Below are 16,318 nucleotides of genomic sequence, written 5' to 3'. Positions count from 1 at the left end.
TTCAGAGTTCATCATTTTAAAATGCAGAATTCAGAATTTCCCAATTTTCAATTGCAGATTTCAAATATCAATTTTGCGTTCCTGATTTAGAATTTCAATTTCACGTTTAAACTCAAAATTTAAATGTACAATACCAATTTCAAATTTCAATTTCAATATCAAATGTCAAAATTTCAAGTTATTTGAGTTTTTTACATTTTTTACATTTATTACATTCTATAGATAAATTGCCAGTTTTTCACGTCGTAATGTAAAAAACTGTCTCTAGACCGAAATGCCCATCCCTGGTCTCAGGCATAGCAAGGCGTACGGCCCCACTCTAGGCTTACCCCCACTACCGATCCTTACATGTTTCGTGTCGCCTCGGATTTTCTTCACTCACGCGCGGCTCCCCTACGCTTGACTAGCCCCCCACTTACTGACTAACCCGTTCCCCTCAAAACCTTTCACTTTTCGTGTCGCGCTGAAATTTTTCGTACCCTCCCTAAAGAAGTTTCACTTCAAAAAGTTTTCATGAAATTTAGAGAATTGGGTTCTCTTCTCTGCATATCTTGTATACATTTGTAGAAATCGTTGGGGGGATCCAAAGTTGATGTGAAGTATATCTTATACCAATGTTCCAACTTTTGACAATTTTCGAGTGCGCATGTGTAGTTATTAATGATGCTATGTTCATTGTGAATCCAATATCTGGGGACGATTATATCCTTCGCTTTCGAGGATCCAAAATCATTTAAGTTGATGATGAGCTTGTCTGTATAAGACTCCAGCCATTGTTTCTTTTGTAGACCATTAACAAAAATTAATTTGGCGTCTGCTGTGATTAATGAGATGTCATTTTGAAGATCATGATATGGTGAGTTGCCTGGTGTCCATGGAATCCCATGGTAATTTTGAATGAGCCACCGATTCGTCCTCTTGTACTTTCGCGGTAAATCATCCCATTCGCACGGGGGTTCGTAGTGGAGGCAAGCTAACTCATTCTTCTCAACAGCCTTAATTGCTAGTTCTTTCACGATAAATTTATTGTTTGGGTACTGAAAGCCTTGCACATCTACGCAATACATTTTCTCACATTTTCACACTAAACTTAGCTGTGGAGGTAACACTTAAAACTTCTAGACTGCGTAGATTGGTGAAAGCTGTGGCTTTTATAAGGACTCCCCTCTTCTTTAAAAAGTTCTAGCGAATTCATGAATATTCTGGATAAACTAAAATATCCACACCATTTTTCGCATGAACCCATACCCTATTATCGTATCATGTTTCAAACAAGCCTTAACATGACTTAGCGAATACCCCCACTGCGCGAACTGGTGAGTCATCATTCGAGGTCTGAGTCATATGGATACCCCCACCCTTAAACTGAGACGACTCGCACCACACTTGCGATCATGCCACCCTCTTCCAGAAATCAACTATTGCACACAACTCTCGATAAGGTTTACGTAACACCCCCTCCCCGAAATGTAGTCATACTAGAATTCCCCCCACCACATACGCAAGTTATCACCCCTTGAGTGACTCAGCGATGACGTCATCGCTCGAGAATATTCGACGATCGTGCTGCCACCTGCTGGTGAGGGGTAGCTTGATCTAGAACCCGCTCTGTTCAACTACTAAGAGAGAAAAGGGGGCGCTCGAAAGGTGGACCAGCCACCTTCCCCCCGGCGGTAATTGACGGAACACACGAAACGCAGTATTATCGAGCGCATTCCGTGGAAGTCAAATCCTCTCCAGGGTACAATTTTGAATGGACTGGTACCCATGNTTTTTTTTTTAATAAAAAGTAAATGAGGACATACAGTTCCTTTTAGGATACAAAATTAGTTTCCATGGCTATTTATTCACGGTAGCCCATATCCTAGTCAATAGCAGCCACTAGTACTGACGGAGTCCTGGAAAAAAGGAAATAGGGACATATAGTTCCTTTTAGGAAACGAATTTTGTTTCCATGTCTACCTAGTCACGGTGGACCATACGCCAGTTACTGGAAAAATCCCAATCTGCTGGCTGGTATCACGGTAAGTAGCCAGAGGACATTTCACTGCGTTATTGACGTTAAGATCTAACTCCAATATTGCACCCACGGGGAACCTCTTGGCGGTAGTCCTATAGTGTCCGCCTGACACATCAGATTCGTTTGAAATGGGACGATAGCGAGTGGGGATTTTTAAAGTGTTGAGGCGCACTGCTCACAAAGATTAGCGCATCTCAAAGATGGGTAAAGTATGTGAAATAGAATAAAATAGAGAGAGAAGTTTGCAAATGCTGAAAAGTAAAAGATTTCATTAGTTGGGGGAGAATTTATTTGGAGCCAATCGGAGTTGGGGTAGTCCTGAGAAGTTTACAGGGTCCCAACCCCATGATCCCCACCTCCGACATGTGTTGACTGATCGGCTCGGATTTTGTGGAGGAGGAATGGTCAGGGCCTTTGTTTCCTTAGTTCCTGTCACAATAAAGCTCCAATTAGAGTCCTTACTGTGAGTTCAGGTCGAAGCGACAGACGAATTCGTTGACAGCGTTCCAGTGCTCTGGCTTAAGCCATAGGCACTGTTTGCAGAATTCTGCAAAGACAGTGAATGCCTCTTTCGACGACACAAGGGATTGCGCCGCCTCTGGCCAACCATAATTCCCTATGAGATGAGCGATGCATTCCGTCTGCGGCTCATACTCCGGGCAATCGAGGAGGAAGTGTTGTACGCTGTCAATGTCTGCGCCGCACTCGCAACTCTTCCCATCGGCAAGGGTTCTGGGCTCAAGATAAGCCCGGAATTGACCATGCCCGGTTAGAACTTGCGAAGTGTAGAAGTGAGGAGTAACAAATTTGCAATCGAGTCTCTTCAGCACATCTGAGAAGAAAGCAAAGGTATTTCGACCATCCTCCGCTCCCTGGAACTGGACCTTCCAAAGTCTCCTAACTTTATCTTTAATTTGCGTTACCGGATCTGGCTCGTCGTCGTTTTCTTGTATCTCGACCTCTTCGCCATCGATATCGAGATCGCGTTGTCCCCATACGCCCGCCCTGCGTACTGCCCTACGCGGTCGCTCCGCAATTTCTCCGATGACGGCCGGCTTACCTATGCGGATCAAGTATCGCGCTTCTCTCTCTTTGAGAAGTAGTTCTACCGGTAGAGCTCCTGCCAAGACACACAGTGACTCATGCAAAGCGGTCCTGTATGCGCGAGTTACCGTTAACAGGGCATTGCGCTGTGCCGCCCGAAGCGCACGAAGGTCGTGCGAATCGGCGCGGTCCAGCCAACACCCTGCGGCATAGGCTGCCACCGGTTCAAACACGCCACGATAAATCGTGCGCAGAGCCCTGAATCCGAGTCCCCATTTTGTGTATGCGAGACGGTTTAGACGCACGAACAATTGGCCAGTTTTCGCGGTGATGTGTTTAATGTGTGCTTTTACTCCCATTTCCCTGTCAAAGTGTACCCCAAGGCATCGAACGCTGTCTTTGAATTTAATTTTCGTGCCTTCAATCTTAATGGACGGGAGATTACTCGCGAGGTTCGACTCTTTTTGTTGTTTACGTTGCCTATCCGGTCGCGCTCCTCCTCTGTGACCGATCGGGGCCCTCTTCCTGCATTCGTATTTCAGAATAATCGCTTCTGTCGTGGGAATCTCATTAATCCACTCGTGTAAGCTAGAAATAAAATGATAATATATTGTATTATTGAGATTTGGGGATATTAATACTCGCCGTTTACCCGTACTATAATTAACAAACGATTTTAATCTATATAGAAAAATTATATTCCATTCGTATTTCTTTTTGATTCGTATTGCTTCCTTTGTTTTTTTTTTTAATAAAAAGTAAATGGGGACATACAGTTCCTTTTGGGAAACGAAATTTGTTTCCATGGCTACTTAGTCACGGTAACCCATATCCAAGTCAATAGCAGCCCCTAGTACTGAGGGAGTCCAGGAAAAAATGAAATAGGGACAGTGGGAATCTCATTAATCCACTCGTGTAAGCTATAAATAAAATGAGTAATATCACAGAATTAGCCCAATAGTTCCTTAATATGAGTTCATTATATTATAAATTTATGGCTATGTAATTAATATTTTTAAATTCCAAATAATCAGTGAACGACAGGCGGAAACCACCAACCACCAAACCACCAATTGAGCGAAGCGAATTTTTTTTTTCAAATTATTTCAAGCAAGTCTCAGATTATAATAACATTCTGTACATCAATTATTTGGAATTGCATCAGATTTGGCTTCTAACCCAGGATCACGACGAGGACGTACTGATGCTTGACCCCAAAAGAAGAGCCTAAGCATCAACTGTATAACGTCCAAGGGTAATAGATTGAAGATAACGATCTATTTATCTTCCACCCTTCCTTCTAAGGGCATTGAATTTAAATTCAAGATTGATGAGTGATAAAAAAATTATATAAATAATTAAATGAATATGATACGGTTGGAACAGCTCTTTTTGACTTTTTTACTCTTTTCGAGTTTAACCGTTGAACTCAACCAATAGACCCAATCTTCACCAAAATGTTGTTCGACCAATTCTCAAAGAATTCAATAATTAAATAAATTATTTTCTGTGATTGGCTAGATTAATCGTGATTAGGATTGATGCAGTTATCTAAGATCCGGAAGAAGGTGTTAACCCTATCCGGCCTGGGGACAGTATATGTGAAGACAAATTTACTCAATTTCTCCTCGACACCTTCCATCCTCACACCGAACTTCGGGAACAGACGTCTAAACTCTCTCCACACTCTTTCGATACCTTGAATGTGTGCCCCGTTCATGTAATTCACATGCATGACACTATGGTTTACACGCAAATGGATGTAGTTATCCGTCAATCCGGAATACCCCGACCAACAATCGGTATAAATCGTTGATCCGAATTTCACGTGTTGTTCCACTACCGTCGTTAGAGTCTCAATGGAGCGGTTGGGGACCTTGAGGACCACAAGTCTCCCCGTTACCCTCTCCCGTAATCCCAAAATCCATTGCTTCACCTTTGGCTTACGCCCGAGTTTCGTCTTTCTCCCACCGTAATTCAGTTCGTCAATTTCCACAATCATCCCCACCCCGCCCAAACGGTCAACCTGGCAATCGCTGTCCCACCGCGTTAATACACTGTTGATGCTCTTAATCCACTTTCGAACCGTTTGCTTTGATAACTTGGATTCAAAACAAAGGGTTTCGATTGTGGTGATATCATTATGAATATATGTAAAAATTAATCTAAATAAATTAGGTAACGGTACTCTCGACCGAGACAACACTGAATTGTTGAAAATGCTCATTTTTCTACTACACCTAATCTGGAACCTTTTTCTCTTGTTATTAATAATTTGTCGAGCTCTCTGGCATCGAAATATGTTAAGGTTGTAGTCGGTGTACATCTGTTCACCGCACTCCGGACAGAGAGAGTGTGGTTTTAGCACTCCGACCTCACGAAGATACTCAATGATATGTTTTTTCTCTAATGAGATATAGTAGAGGTTACTGAGATCCATTTTCAACTTAATAAATTAATTGCAAAGAATTTCCTATTGTTTCACTAGTGATCCAATAGTCAATTTTTCACACTTTTTTCAGTGTGTAGAACTTTTTATCCCGACGAGTCCGACTCAAATGGTAAATTGCACTAGCGTTAAATTATTTTAATAATTATTGATATGTAAAAATTATTGGTGTACTTCGGCGAGTCCCTTAACTTGCTTATTACCAGAGTTCGTAAGAAATGGTTTCTAGCTCATACAAGAGACCTCGTGAGCTCAATGGAAACTCGTTCCTGCTCAAGGAAAACCCAGCTGACTGCGCATCTCGTGGACTAACTACAGCTCAGCTCTCTGCACATAAACTCTGGTGGCACGGACCACCGTGGCTCATGAAAAGCTCATCGTCGTGGCCATCTCTAGAGCTTGCTTCAGTGGCATCAACAGATCTTGAAGAGAAACCTGGTGTCGTTATCGCTATTCTTCACTCGACAAACTGCTCCGAGTTACAGCCATCTGCCAGCGCGTCATTGCTCGTCTCAGAAGAATCCCTGGATCATCGTTAGCAATAGCTCTGAACCCTGGTGACATCGAGCAGGCCCCCCTGCTTTGGGTCAAGCTCACTCAGTCTGCGCACTTCTCAGCTGAGCTTACGACCTTGTCCAGAGGGCAATGTCTTAGTTCGTCTCACTCACTCACTCGATTGACAGCGTTCCTGGACCACCGGGGAATTCTACGCGTTGGAGGGCGCCTGAAATTTGCTCAGCTTGACTGCGAAAATAAGTATCAGATCATCGTACCTCGGGATTCGCAGTTCGCTCAGCTCATCATTCGAGATGCCCATCTCAGGACTCTGCATGGAGGAATGCAGCTCACTCTCGGTCAACTCAGAAGGTCTTACTGGATCCTCGGTGGAAGAGCCCCGGTAAGATCATTCATCCTGCGGTGCGTTCCATGCGCCAGACAGCGAGGGATCAGAGCTCAATAGCTCATGGGCCAGCTCCCAGTTGCTCGTCTCACCCCTGGTCCAGCGTTCCTCAACACTGGAGTTGACTACGCCGGACCAGTCTCGCTTCACTCGTGGATGGGGTGTGGTCACAAGTCGTACAAGGGATGGCTCGCGATCTTCGTCTGCATGACCACGTCCGCAGTCAATATTGAGGTCGTCTCAGATTACGCAGCCGATGGATTCATCGCTGTGTATCGTCGCTTTGTTGCCCGGCGTGGACTCTGTAAGAACTTGTTCTCAGACTGCGCAACGAACTTCTTGGCAGCCGACAAGGAATTGAAGAAGCTCTTCTCAATGGCGTCTAAGGAATCGGACAAACTAGCCCAACTCTTGCTCAGCGATGGAACCAGATGGTCTTTTAACCCTCCAGGTGCACCACACTTTGGACGCAAATGGAAAGCCGCGGTAAAGTCGGTGAAGTTCCATCTCAAACGAACGATCAGCGATGCCCGATTGACCTACGAGGAACTCACTACTTTACTCGCGCAGATCGAAGCTGTGCTCAATTCGCAACCACTGGAACCACTATCAGAAGATCCTGATGACGTCAGCACGCTCACACCAGGTCATTTCCTGATTGGCCAGGCCTTGACTTGGATTCCTGACCCTTCGCTGGAGCGTTTGAACGTCACTCGCCTATCTCGTTGGCAGCTCATCCAGCAGAAGGTTCAGTACTTCTGGAAGCAGTGGTCCACTAGCTACCTTCAGTATCTACAGTCTATCTCGAAGTGGCACCACCCATCTCACGACATCAGAATTGGCTCTGTAGTACTTCTCACCAACGAAAGGTTTCCACCAACGAAATGGCCTCTCGCTCGAGTCATCGCTCGCCATCCTGGTAGAGATGGCCTCGCCAATCATCAAGACGTCCAGTTCTACTCTGCAACGGCCCATCTGGAAGCTCGCTCCACTGCCAGTCTCGACCAGCGATACATAAGATCGTCTCGACCAGCGACACTTCAAATCATCTCGACCAGCGTTAACTAGGATCATCTCACGTGATGACAGCTCTACATCATCGAGTTCAGTTCATAGTCCATATTCGGATTGGGTCATGGTGAGGATTTACGACTCTCTCTATGGCAACTAGTCCGGAGTCGACGTGAGTCTGCCAGGGTCTGACGGAATTTACGCCTCCTACGTCCTCGGCTGTACTCACACCTGACCGTCACTGGTGAACTACGATGGTGATATTAATTGTCGAGAAATCTATGTCCTGAGCTCGATTAATCTCTTTTTGTTTTAGACCAACTCAGTGACGTCAGCAGCTGCTGACGGCGGGGGAGAGTGTTCAGTTTTCCACCGAATTGTATTCCTCACACACTCACGCACACTCGCTCCTCTCGCATGCTTGCATGGCTTCTCCTCACTGACCTGCGCAACTGACTGAACTGACCAGTGGCCTCTCACCTCCGACACTTGAGGCACCACTTGATGGACAGGTGTCCAGCGAACGCCCTCATTTAAATTGGGGCACGTTTGGACCCACGATGATCGACACCTGCCACCTTGCGGTCTTTCAATCGGCCTCTTTTGCATATCGGGCATCGTACAGTGTATATCACTCCTCCGCGAAGTCGCTATTTTGCTCAAGTTCTTAGAACTAATTGCTCTGCGCTATCTAAATTCTGTGAACTGCGTTTATTTAATAATTTTGTGACCCGCACATTTGTTTTGACCATCTCGTAAATTATGGTTAAAGTTAGCACGTGTAAATATTTGACTTTTATAATTAAATTGACTTTTGTGACCGACGTGCACGTGCAGTGATTTGTAGACCTTCTCCCGCTCCCGTTAGAATCCGTTTTTATCTCGCCCATCGCTCATAATTTCCACAGATCTCAGACCCAGCATCGAACATAGCCAATTATCGCGGATACATAATTTCACATTACTAACAGTATTAGGAATCTCACCAGAATCATCTTTTTGCAATCAAATAGAATGGAAAGGAGAGGAAAAAAAATTAATTATCGATTTTCAGTGATAAAAATAACTTGAAATATGAAGTTATGGTACATAATCTGAATCAGAGTCAAAGGAAAGGTCTTTCTTTTTTTTGATTATTTTCTTTTTATTCTGAATTTTTAATTCTGACATTTTACTGTTTACTTTATGTTTATTTTTGTACACAATCTTTACATTCCCGTCTGGAAAGCTGTCTAAGAATTTAAAAGGACCATCATACTGATTCCCCAGTTTTCCTGGTTTAGGTCCGCTCAACAAAAAGACATTATCACCCACTCGGAAATTCACGGGGTTGATCTTTTGATCATAATAATGTTTTGATTTATGCTTCGAAACATCTAGATTTTCGTAAGCTAATTTTCGTGTTTCAGTCAATCGTTTGACTAAATTCTCAATGTAATCATCATACGTTGGCAATTTATCCACCTCGTGCAACGGTTCTTCTGATGGGAGTCTAGCCGTTTTAGCGAACACTAATTCGTAAAGTGCATATTTTGTACTCTCATGAACGCAAGTATTATCTGACAAAAAACACCAAAAAGAGTTTTGGTGGAAAAAGGCTGTGCCAAGTCCGTATAATTATTCGTTCACAAAAATTTAAGAAATCACGAATAAGAAAGTCAAGTCGATATTCGTTCATGTATCACTACAACATACGGTGATTGTGAATAAAAAAAAATGGCAACCACAGTTCATCTGGTGAACGTATTTGGGCGTGTCCAAACAATAATTTTCTATACATTTTCCCTAATTTTACCTTCAATAAATTTGAGTATTCTTCACTACATTCCCTTAGTTGAAACTTCTCTCTTTAGTGACATTGACCTTCCTCTGGTAGACGTATACGAGAGTAGACATTAATTCGTTTCATTCATTCCGGCATTATTATCATTTTTGTATGGAGTCACGAAATATACATATACTTTGTTCAAACTATGCGGCGATCATATAGTTTCTTGAAGAACATACGATGAAATGTAGATTAAATTGGTCTAGAGTCTAATCTCCATTCATTTCTTCCCCATTCCCAATCATATACGATTCTCTTCAGTGCGAGTAAATCATGAGTTTTGCCACTTAATCTTGTGTAAAATTCCCCATACAACTTAGAATTCTTTTCCGTTTCCATAGTTCTTCCTATGTTGATCAGTGGTTTAACTAATGGCAATTAATATGATAGTTAAAGAGGGACACGCCAAGTACATTCACGTACGTTTTTTTTCTTTTGATTCACAATCACCGTATGTTGTAGTGATACATGAACGAATATCGACTTGGCTTTCTTATTCGTGATTTCTTAATTTTTTGTGAACGAACAATCATACGGACTTGACACGGTCTTTTTCCACCAAAACTTTTTTTGGTGTTTTATGTGAAATTTTCTTTCTTTTTGTTTTTTATCCATTGAAATAATTTTCCCATTTTTTCTTACAGTGAATTCATTTATATATCTCTCGTTATTTTTATTTTTCATTTTTCAATCAACTTGCAAAAAAATCATGCATAAATTCAACACTAACAATGGCCACCCCCTCTCCCAATTTTGAGTCAAAACAAAGGATTCCGTAAATATTGCATGGAATAATCAAAATGGCAACAGTTAATTTCTGCTAATCAGGATGAATTACTTTTTTTTCTTACGAATCTTTTTTTATTTATTATTTTTGGTTAGAAACGACGTAGAAATATCAATTTGATTGAAAAAAAAACGAAAAAAATATTTGAAGGGTAGGAAATTACAGTTTTATTTATTAAGACGGCGCTGAAAGAAGAATTAACGCCGAGTAAATAACGCCTCGTGGCGTCCACAGGTCGTAAATCATAATAACAGGCAGCCATTTTCCACTTCCCTCTCTACATCGATAGCGAGATATCGATTCTCGATTGTTTTCTCGATATCTCGATGTTTACAGCGAGAATCGAGAACCAAAACAAACGAAGCGAATGACTTGTTTTGGTCAAATCTGGCCTACCTCTATCTGTTATTGTTGGGAACGGGGAGTATTAGGAGAGGGGGAAGGCACTTGGGAATAAGTATAGAGGTAGCTGACAGTACACACATACGTCCTCATCACGTATCTCTACCGCGATACTTGATATGAAAGCATTGCTAATTCGATCCATTGATCCCATTCGTTATCTTGATTAGTATATTGCTTTAAATATTCACCCAAAACATAATGTTAACGTTCTAAAGATCCAGCCGATTGTGGATGAAACGCGGTAGTTTGTAATTTCTTAATTCTAAACCGCTTATTTATTCGTGCCGTCATTGAACTAATAAATTGAACTAATAAAATTTCTTCCCTGATCAGTTAACCCTACTTTCGGTGATCCGAAGATACAAATAAATCGTTTAATAAACGCATCAGCAATAGTTTCCGCTTTTTGATTCTCTAATGATATCGCCGTAGAAAATTTAGAAAATTGATCCTGAATGGTGAAAATATATTCATTTTGATTCGCTGTTTTAGTTGAAGGACCTACAATGTCCATAGCTATTTTATCGAAAACAGTACCCGGTGTATGCGTGATTAACATCAGTTGTTTCGTTTTAACGCGAACTAATTTTTTCAATTGGTATTCCGCGCATTGCTCAATTCTTCGTTGAATATCAGCCTTCATATTCTCCCAATAATATTTATTTTTGATTCGGTTGTAGGTCTTTGATACGCTTTGTGACCTCCAATGGGAGAATTACGCATTTTGTATAAAATTGCATCGCGTTTCCCAACAGGAACGTGTCTAACTGTTCCAAGGCAGACAATAATCTTTATCTTTTCCGATTTAAAAGGTTCCTCAATCAAAGTTAGAATTTCTTCCCACGAAAAATTATTAACATAATCGGAATCAGCAATACAAATCGTTTCAATTTTTTCATTAATTGCCATTTCCTTTAAATTATTCAGACTGGTTCTAAGATAATTTATAGTTTTGAGGTTTGATTGAGGTGGCCTGCCTCTTTTCTTTTTGAATAAATCAGGTTTTTTACCAGCAGTAAAAGGATCATCCGAAATTTCTCCAGCATCACAAGGAATCTCTGGAATTTTTCCAGTAAGAAAAGAATAATCTGGATATTATTCAGCATTGAAATGATTATCTGGATTTTTCCCAGCAAGAAAAGAATCATCTGGATTTTTTCCAGCAAGAAAAGAATCATCTGGATTTTCTCCAGCATTGAAATGATTATCTGGAATTTTTCCAGCAGTACGTTATGGACCTGAGCGGATGGGTTCAATATAGAGATTAATCACAAGCGAGTAGAAAATAGAAATAATGTTCTTTATTGGGAATCGGTTTTGAACGGTTAATTTACCATTTATTAAATAAATAAGAACTCGGTCTGATACTGAAGGTATTAGGCGAGTATAAGTAGAAAGAAGGTAATTAAAGACTCGTCGAATAACTGGCCAAGAGACAACGAATTCACGGGTTTTTATTCCCTTGTGGATTCGATTCCATCAGGTCATTATTCCTCGTCGCATACCTGCGAGGCATCGGGTGACGTCTCCCGGCGCGTGTAAAGGCCAGTCGTCGGGGCGCAAAGTGCTGACGCTGCACCCCAGTTATCTATATTGGTCGAATATATGTGGATTTAATGCACGAATATCCGACATTATTTATATTTCTTCATTCTCTGTTTTGTTTCGGATATTATGTACCACATTCGTGTCCTCATATTATCCGGATCAACAGAGGGATTTCATAACGTTATTCAGGGGCATAACAAGTAAAAGACTCGTCTTCATGATCAGATTCATTTAAAATATCCCGAATTTCTTCTAATTCCGGATCAAGAGGTTCTTCAGCCCTCTTCTATTAAGTTCGACGAGTTACATTTACTTGTTCAACTAGGTTTCTTGACAATGCATCCGCATTCAAGTTAATTTTCCCCGGCTTATATGGAACATTGTAATCATACTCGGCTAATTTTAGTCTCCATTTTAGAATTCGCGTATTAGCCTCTTTCGTCATTCTAAACAAAACTAATGGTTTATGATCCGTGACGACTGTAAATTTATGTCCATAGACATAGGGTCTTGTTAAGAGTTATGGGCTGATTCATTAACTAAACGTAGATTCTGTTTAGAACTAATTTAATGCACGTGTTTCTCTTCTAATATGTTACCTTGGATGTATAGGTCAAGTGAGAATATTTCATTGTAATAACAACAAGCAGGGGTAGAAGCCTATTTGGCAGAAGTCATGTGACCGTTACTCCATGCGTTTTTTTTCTCTTTACCAATTACATTGGTAATAAGCTGCCGAATGGAAGCCATTCCAATTTCACAAATAAAAAATCTGTGGCGATCACTCGATCCTTAGTTGCAGTGCGATAACGAACGGATAAGCGTAGATGGATATGACCCATTATGGATTTCAACAATGTTTTACTGGCCAATTCCTCTTTTCATTATAGTAAAATTATCGACTTTGAATTTTTCCTTATTATGAATAATCTAAATAACTGAACAAATGCTAAGACTATTTCAATCTCGTCGGAGTCGAGTCCGATGAGAATACAGCGTTCGTGAAAAAAAAAGTTCCATATCATCATTTATTCATATCATCTTCAAATTTTATGAGCAAACATCATTTTTTTACATTATTTCGCATGGTTTTCATAAATTATCATTATTCCAAAAAGCGACGCCTGTATTCGTAACTTTTTTTTCCCTTTGTGTCCCGACAAATTGTCAGAGATAGACGTCATCATTCAATTAGTGAATTCGTGATCGTAGTGATTATTTATGGTGTTTCAAGCAAAAATTCGTCATTACCATTATTTTTCAAGTTTTTCATATATTTTAATTTGTAATATTTTCTTTTACATCAATTGTCTTACATCATGATGATTTGAATAATTAAATTTATATTACGGACTCGTAATAATTGAAATATGCTGATGATTTTTATCCTATTCCGACTCAATTACTTCCTTAGACTGTATTTTCATTTGCCCATAAAGACTAATTTACTTACGTGCATGTAACTCCCACTCAAACTCACACAGATCGCCTTCAGCAAATACAGAATCCGTTAAGCTCACTCTGTTTAATTTACGTGGTACAGCATTCTGGATGAATATCAGCTATTTATTGAATAATATTATAATTAACGAGAATTGTCTCGTAAACTTCAAAAATCAAATTTATGAAACTAACTTGATGCATAGGAAAACGATTGATGAATGAAGTAATAAGGTGGGGATCATGAATTAAAATTTTGGACAATCTCGATCTCGTTCCACAACCCGTTGAAGAGAAGGAACGAAAAAAATGAAGTGCCGTTGATTTCTTGTCGTCCGATAGGATAAAACATGATTCCTGATAAACTGCGACAGAAAGAAAATATACATATATATTAAATAATAAATACTTTCATATATAAAGTAGTAGATTCAAACCACGTAAGTCGCTGAATGTAACGAGGGAGAATTCATTCGAATTTTCAGAAGGAAAGTATGATTCATCATTGATAAATGATCAGGTGAATTCTAAAGTATGTGAAAAATAAATTTATTATCATTAATTTTCTCTACAGGTATTTTTTCAAATAATCTCTCGTTTGAATAGGATCAAATCGGACGAAAATTCTTCATGATTGTTAAATAACAGATTTTGACCCTTTTGACCACTATATCCATTTCCCTTTTCAAGATCTTCCTATTTTTTATAATGTCCTATATCTCTAAAAATTATTTTATACATAAGACTCGATGTCTTATCTCTCTGTCATTTTGATACTTTAGAATGAATCATTACTCACTTTTGGGGAGTGTTTTCCTCAATTTCCGGTAAAAAGTGTGGATACTCCACTCTCATCTCCATTTTGAAGAAAATGTACCGTTGCGTGGAAATTTAACGTAATGAATGTTGTGCGGTTTTGGACAAGTCTGAAGTTGATTATGATTTATTTTGTTTCATTATCTATATGAGGGAAATTCCTTCTCAAGTGACCCATTTTCATAATTATTATGAAATAATTAGTGACTTTATTTATATGATTTGTAAATATGTTAAATATCGATTTGTATGTATGCCCGGGCGCACAGATGACGGCGTATGTTGCCAAAATTTTTGTCAACGAGTTCTCTTCTTAGTTAAGTTGAGTGAAGTCAAGTTTTTGTCTTATATAAATTTCAGAACACTACAAGAATAGTGTGTTTAACACGCATTTGAACTCTAGACGTCTGACGGAAAACAGACATCTGAATTAATGAAATTGTCTCTCAATGGACTGAAAGTTTGAAAATTACAGATACACTTTGTATCTGAAAACGTTCAAAACATTTTCTTCGTCTGAAACATTTATTTTCCAGACATTTTTTTCATCTGAAATTCGATCATTTCGAAGTCATTCAAATATTTCACTCGTCGCACTTCTCGTGAAGTTTCATTCCACAAAAATTTTAAGCACTTCATGTTTCTTACAAGTTGACTTGCTCCCGTTGTTTTTTCCCCCTTACATATTCGATTGATCTCAAAAATTTTTCAAATTTGCGCCTCCTTCAGGGGAGGTTCTTTCATCTCCCTTATCTTTTAAAATTGTATCTAGATGCGTTTGTGTGACACCATTCTCCCCCCACCCACTTTCAGTCACTTTTTATTGACTAAAAAATGTTTGCAGAATGCACCCCAAAGTGTTTGAAAAATGGCTACCAAAACGTCTAAAATTCAAAAATCATTTTTTATGGAGCGTTGGGGTGACGCAAATAATCGTGTCCCGAACCCAATCAGTTCCGGACATGTTGAAACACATTGGTGATAACTATGAGTGTGTGTGCGTGTGTGTACGTGTATTGATTTTTTCAAATGCCAAGTAAGTTATTTCTATACTTTTTATCACATTTCCATGTATCTTTCAATATTGAAAATAGAAGAATAGCATAGAATATGCGCGGCTGGTCACTTAAAACGCTCAGAGTCACCTAAATCATACGATCTTTTGTAACATCCGCCTTGGTTTCGGTCAGTCACACAGCCCCAGTCCTGAGTTTCTCACTAGGCTAATAAGGCTCGTGACAGCCGCTTGTTGTAAGTCCTCTGGTTCCAGGAAAGCCTGGCCCCAGATTTTATAGCGACAGAGTGTTAATAGGGGGCATTCATATAAAATGTGGATGACGCCCTCCTTATCGCCTCCGCACAGTCTGCAGTCTTCTTGTTCTGCAAGTTTCATCTTGAACAGATGAGCTCTGAGAGCTGTATGACCCATGAGGAGCCCTACTGCTACCCTCAGATCCCCTCTGTGCAGACCCAGAAGTTTTCTGGTTCTAACTCTTAGTTGCCCCCTCATAAGCAGTTTCGCTTGTCTGCAGGTCGCAACTTTCTCCCAACGCCTGACATGATCTCGCTGGAAATGTTCTTTAATAAGAGTTTTTCCCACTGCGAAGGGCATGCCAAGCAGGCCGTGTGAGGGCACCCTTTCTGTACCCTCCTTGGCCAGCTTATCTGCCTCTTCATTACCCAGAATCCCATGGTGGCCTGGTACCCAGGTTACGGTAACCTGGTTGTTTTTACCCAGTGTGTCCAATGCCTTCATGCATTCCCACACCACCTGTGACTCTTTAGTGGGTTTTTCCAGGGCGTGAATCGCCGCCTGGCTGTCACTGCAGATGAATATTTTAATCCTTTTTGTGTCTCTCGCGTTCAGATACTCTGCACACTTAAGTATGCCCAGCATTTCTGCTTGAAAGACGGTTGAATGGTGGCCCAGTGGAAAACTCTCTCCGAAGCCATCTTTCAGACGGTAGATGCCTGCCCCAAAACTTTCATTGAAGCCAGAGCTGTCCGTAAACCAGTAGTCCTCTCTTGGTCCTGGTTTACGTTTCGAGTCTAGCCACTCCTGTCTGGGT

The 16,318-nt window shown here is 40.5% G+C and overlaps 1 protein-coding gene across 1 annotated transcript; it reads left to right on the top strand.

The window, feature by feature from the left end:
* The first annotated feature begins 6,477 nt into the window (after window positions 1-6,477).
* On the top strand, window positions 6,478-7,482 carry LOC107043832. The gene has a single exon (XM_015265483.1). It carries the CDS (start codon window positions 6,478-6,480, stop codon window positions 7,480-7,482), a length of 1,005 nt encoding a protein of 334 aa, XP_015120969.1.
* Window positions 7,483-16,318: the final 8,836 nt, after the last annotated feature.

Source organism: Diachasma alloeum, unplaced genomic scaffold, assembly GCF_001412515.2.
Source record: "Diachasma alloeum isolate Michigan unplaced genomic scaffold, Dall2.0 Dall_scaffold_00639, whole genome shotgun sequence".
Lineage (NCBI taxonomy): Eukaryota > Metazoa > Arthropoda > Insecta > Hymenoptera > Braconidae > Diachasma > Diachasma alloeum.
Note: the sequence above shows the minus strand (reverse complement) of the source record. Positions and strands in the feature narration are given on the sequence as shown.

Coding starts and splice junctions, on each gene's coding strand:
- LOC107043832 (XM_015265483.1), top strand. CDS start 6,478: ATGGGCCAGCTCCCAGTTGCTCGTCTCACCCCTGGTCCAGCGTTCCTC.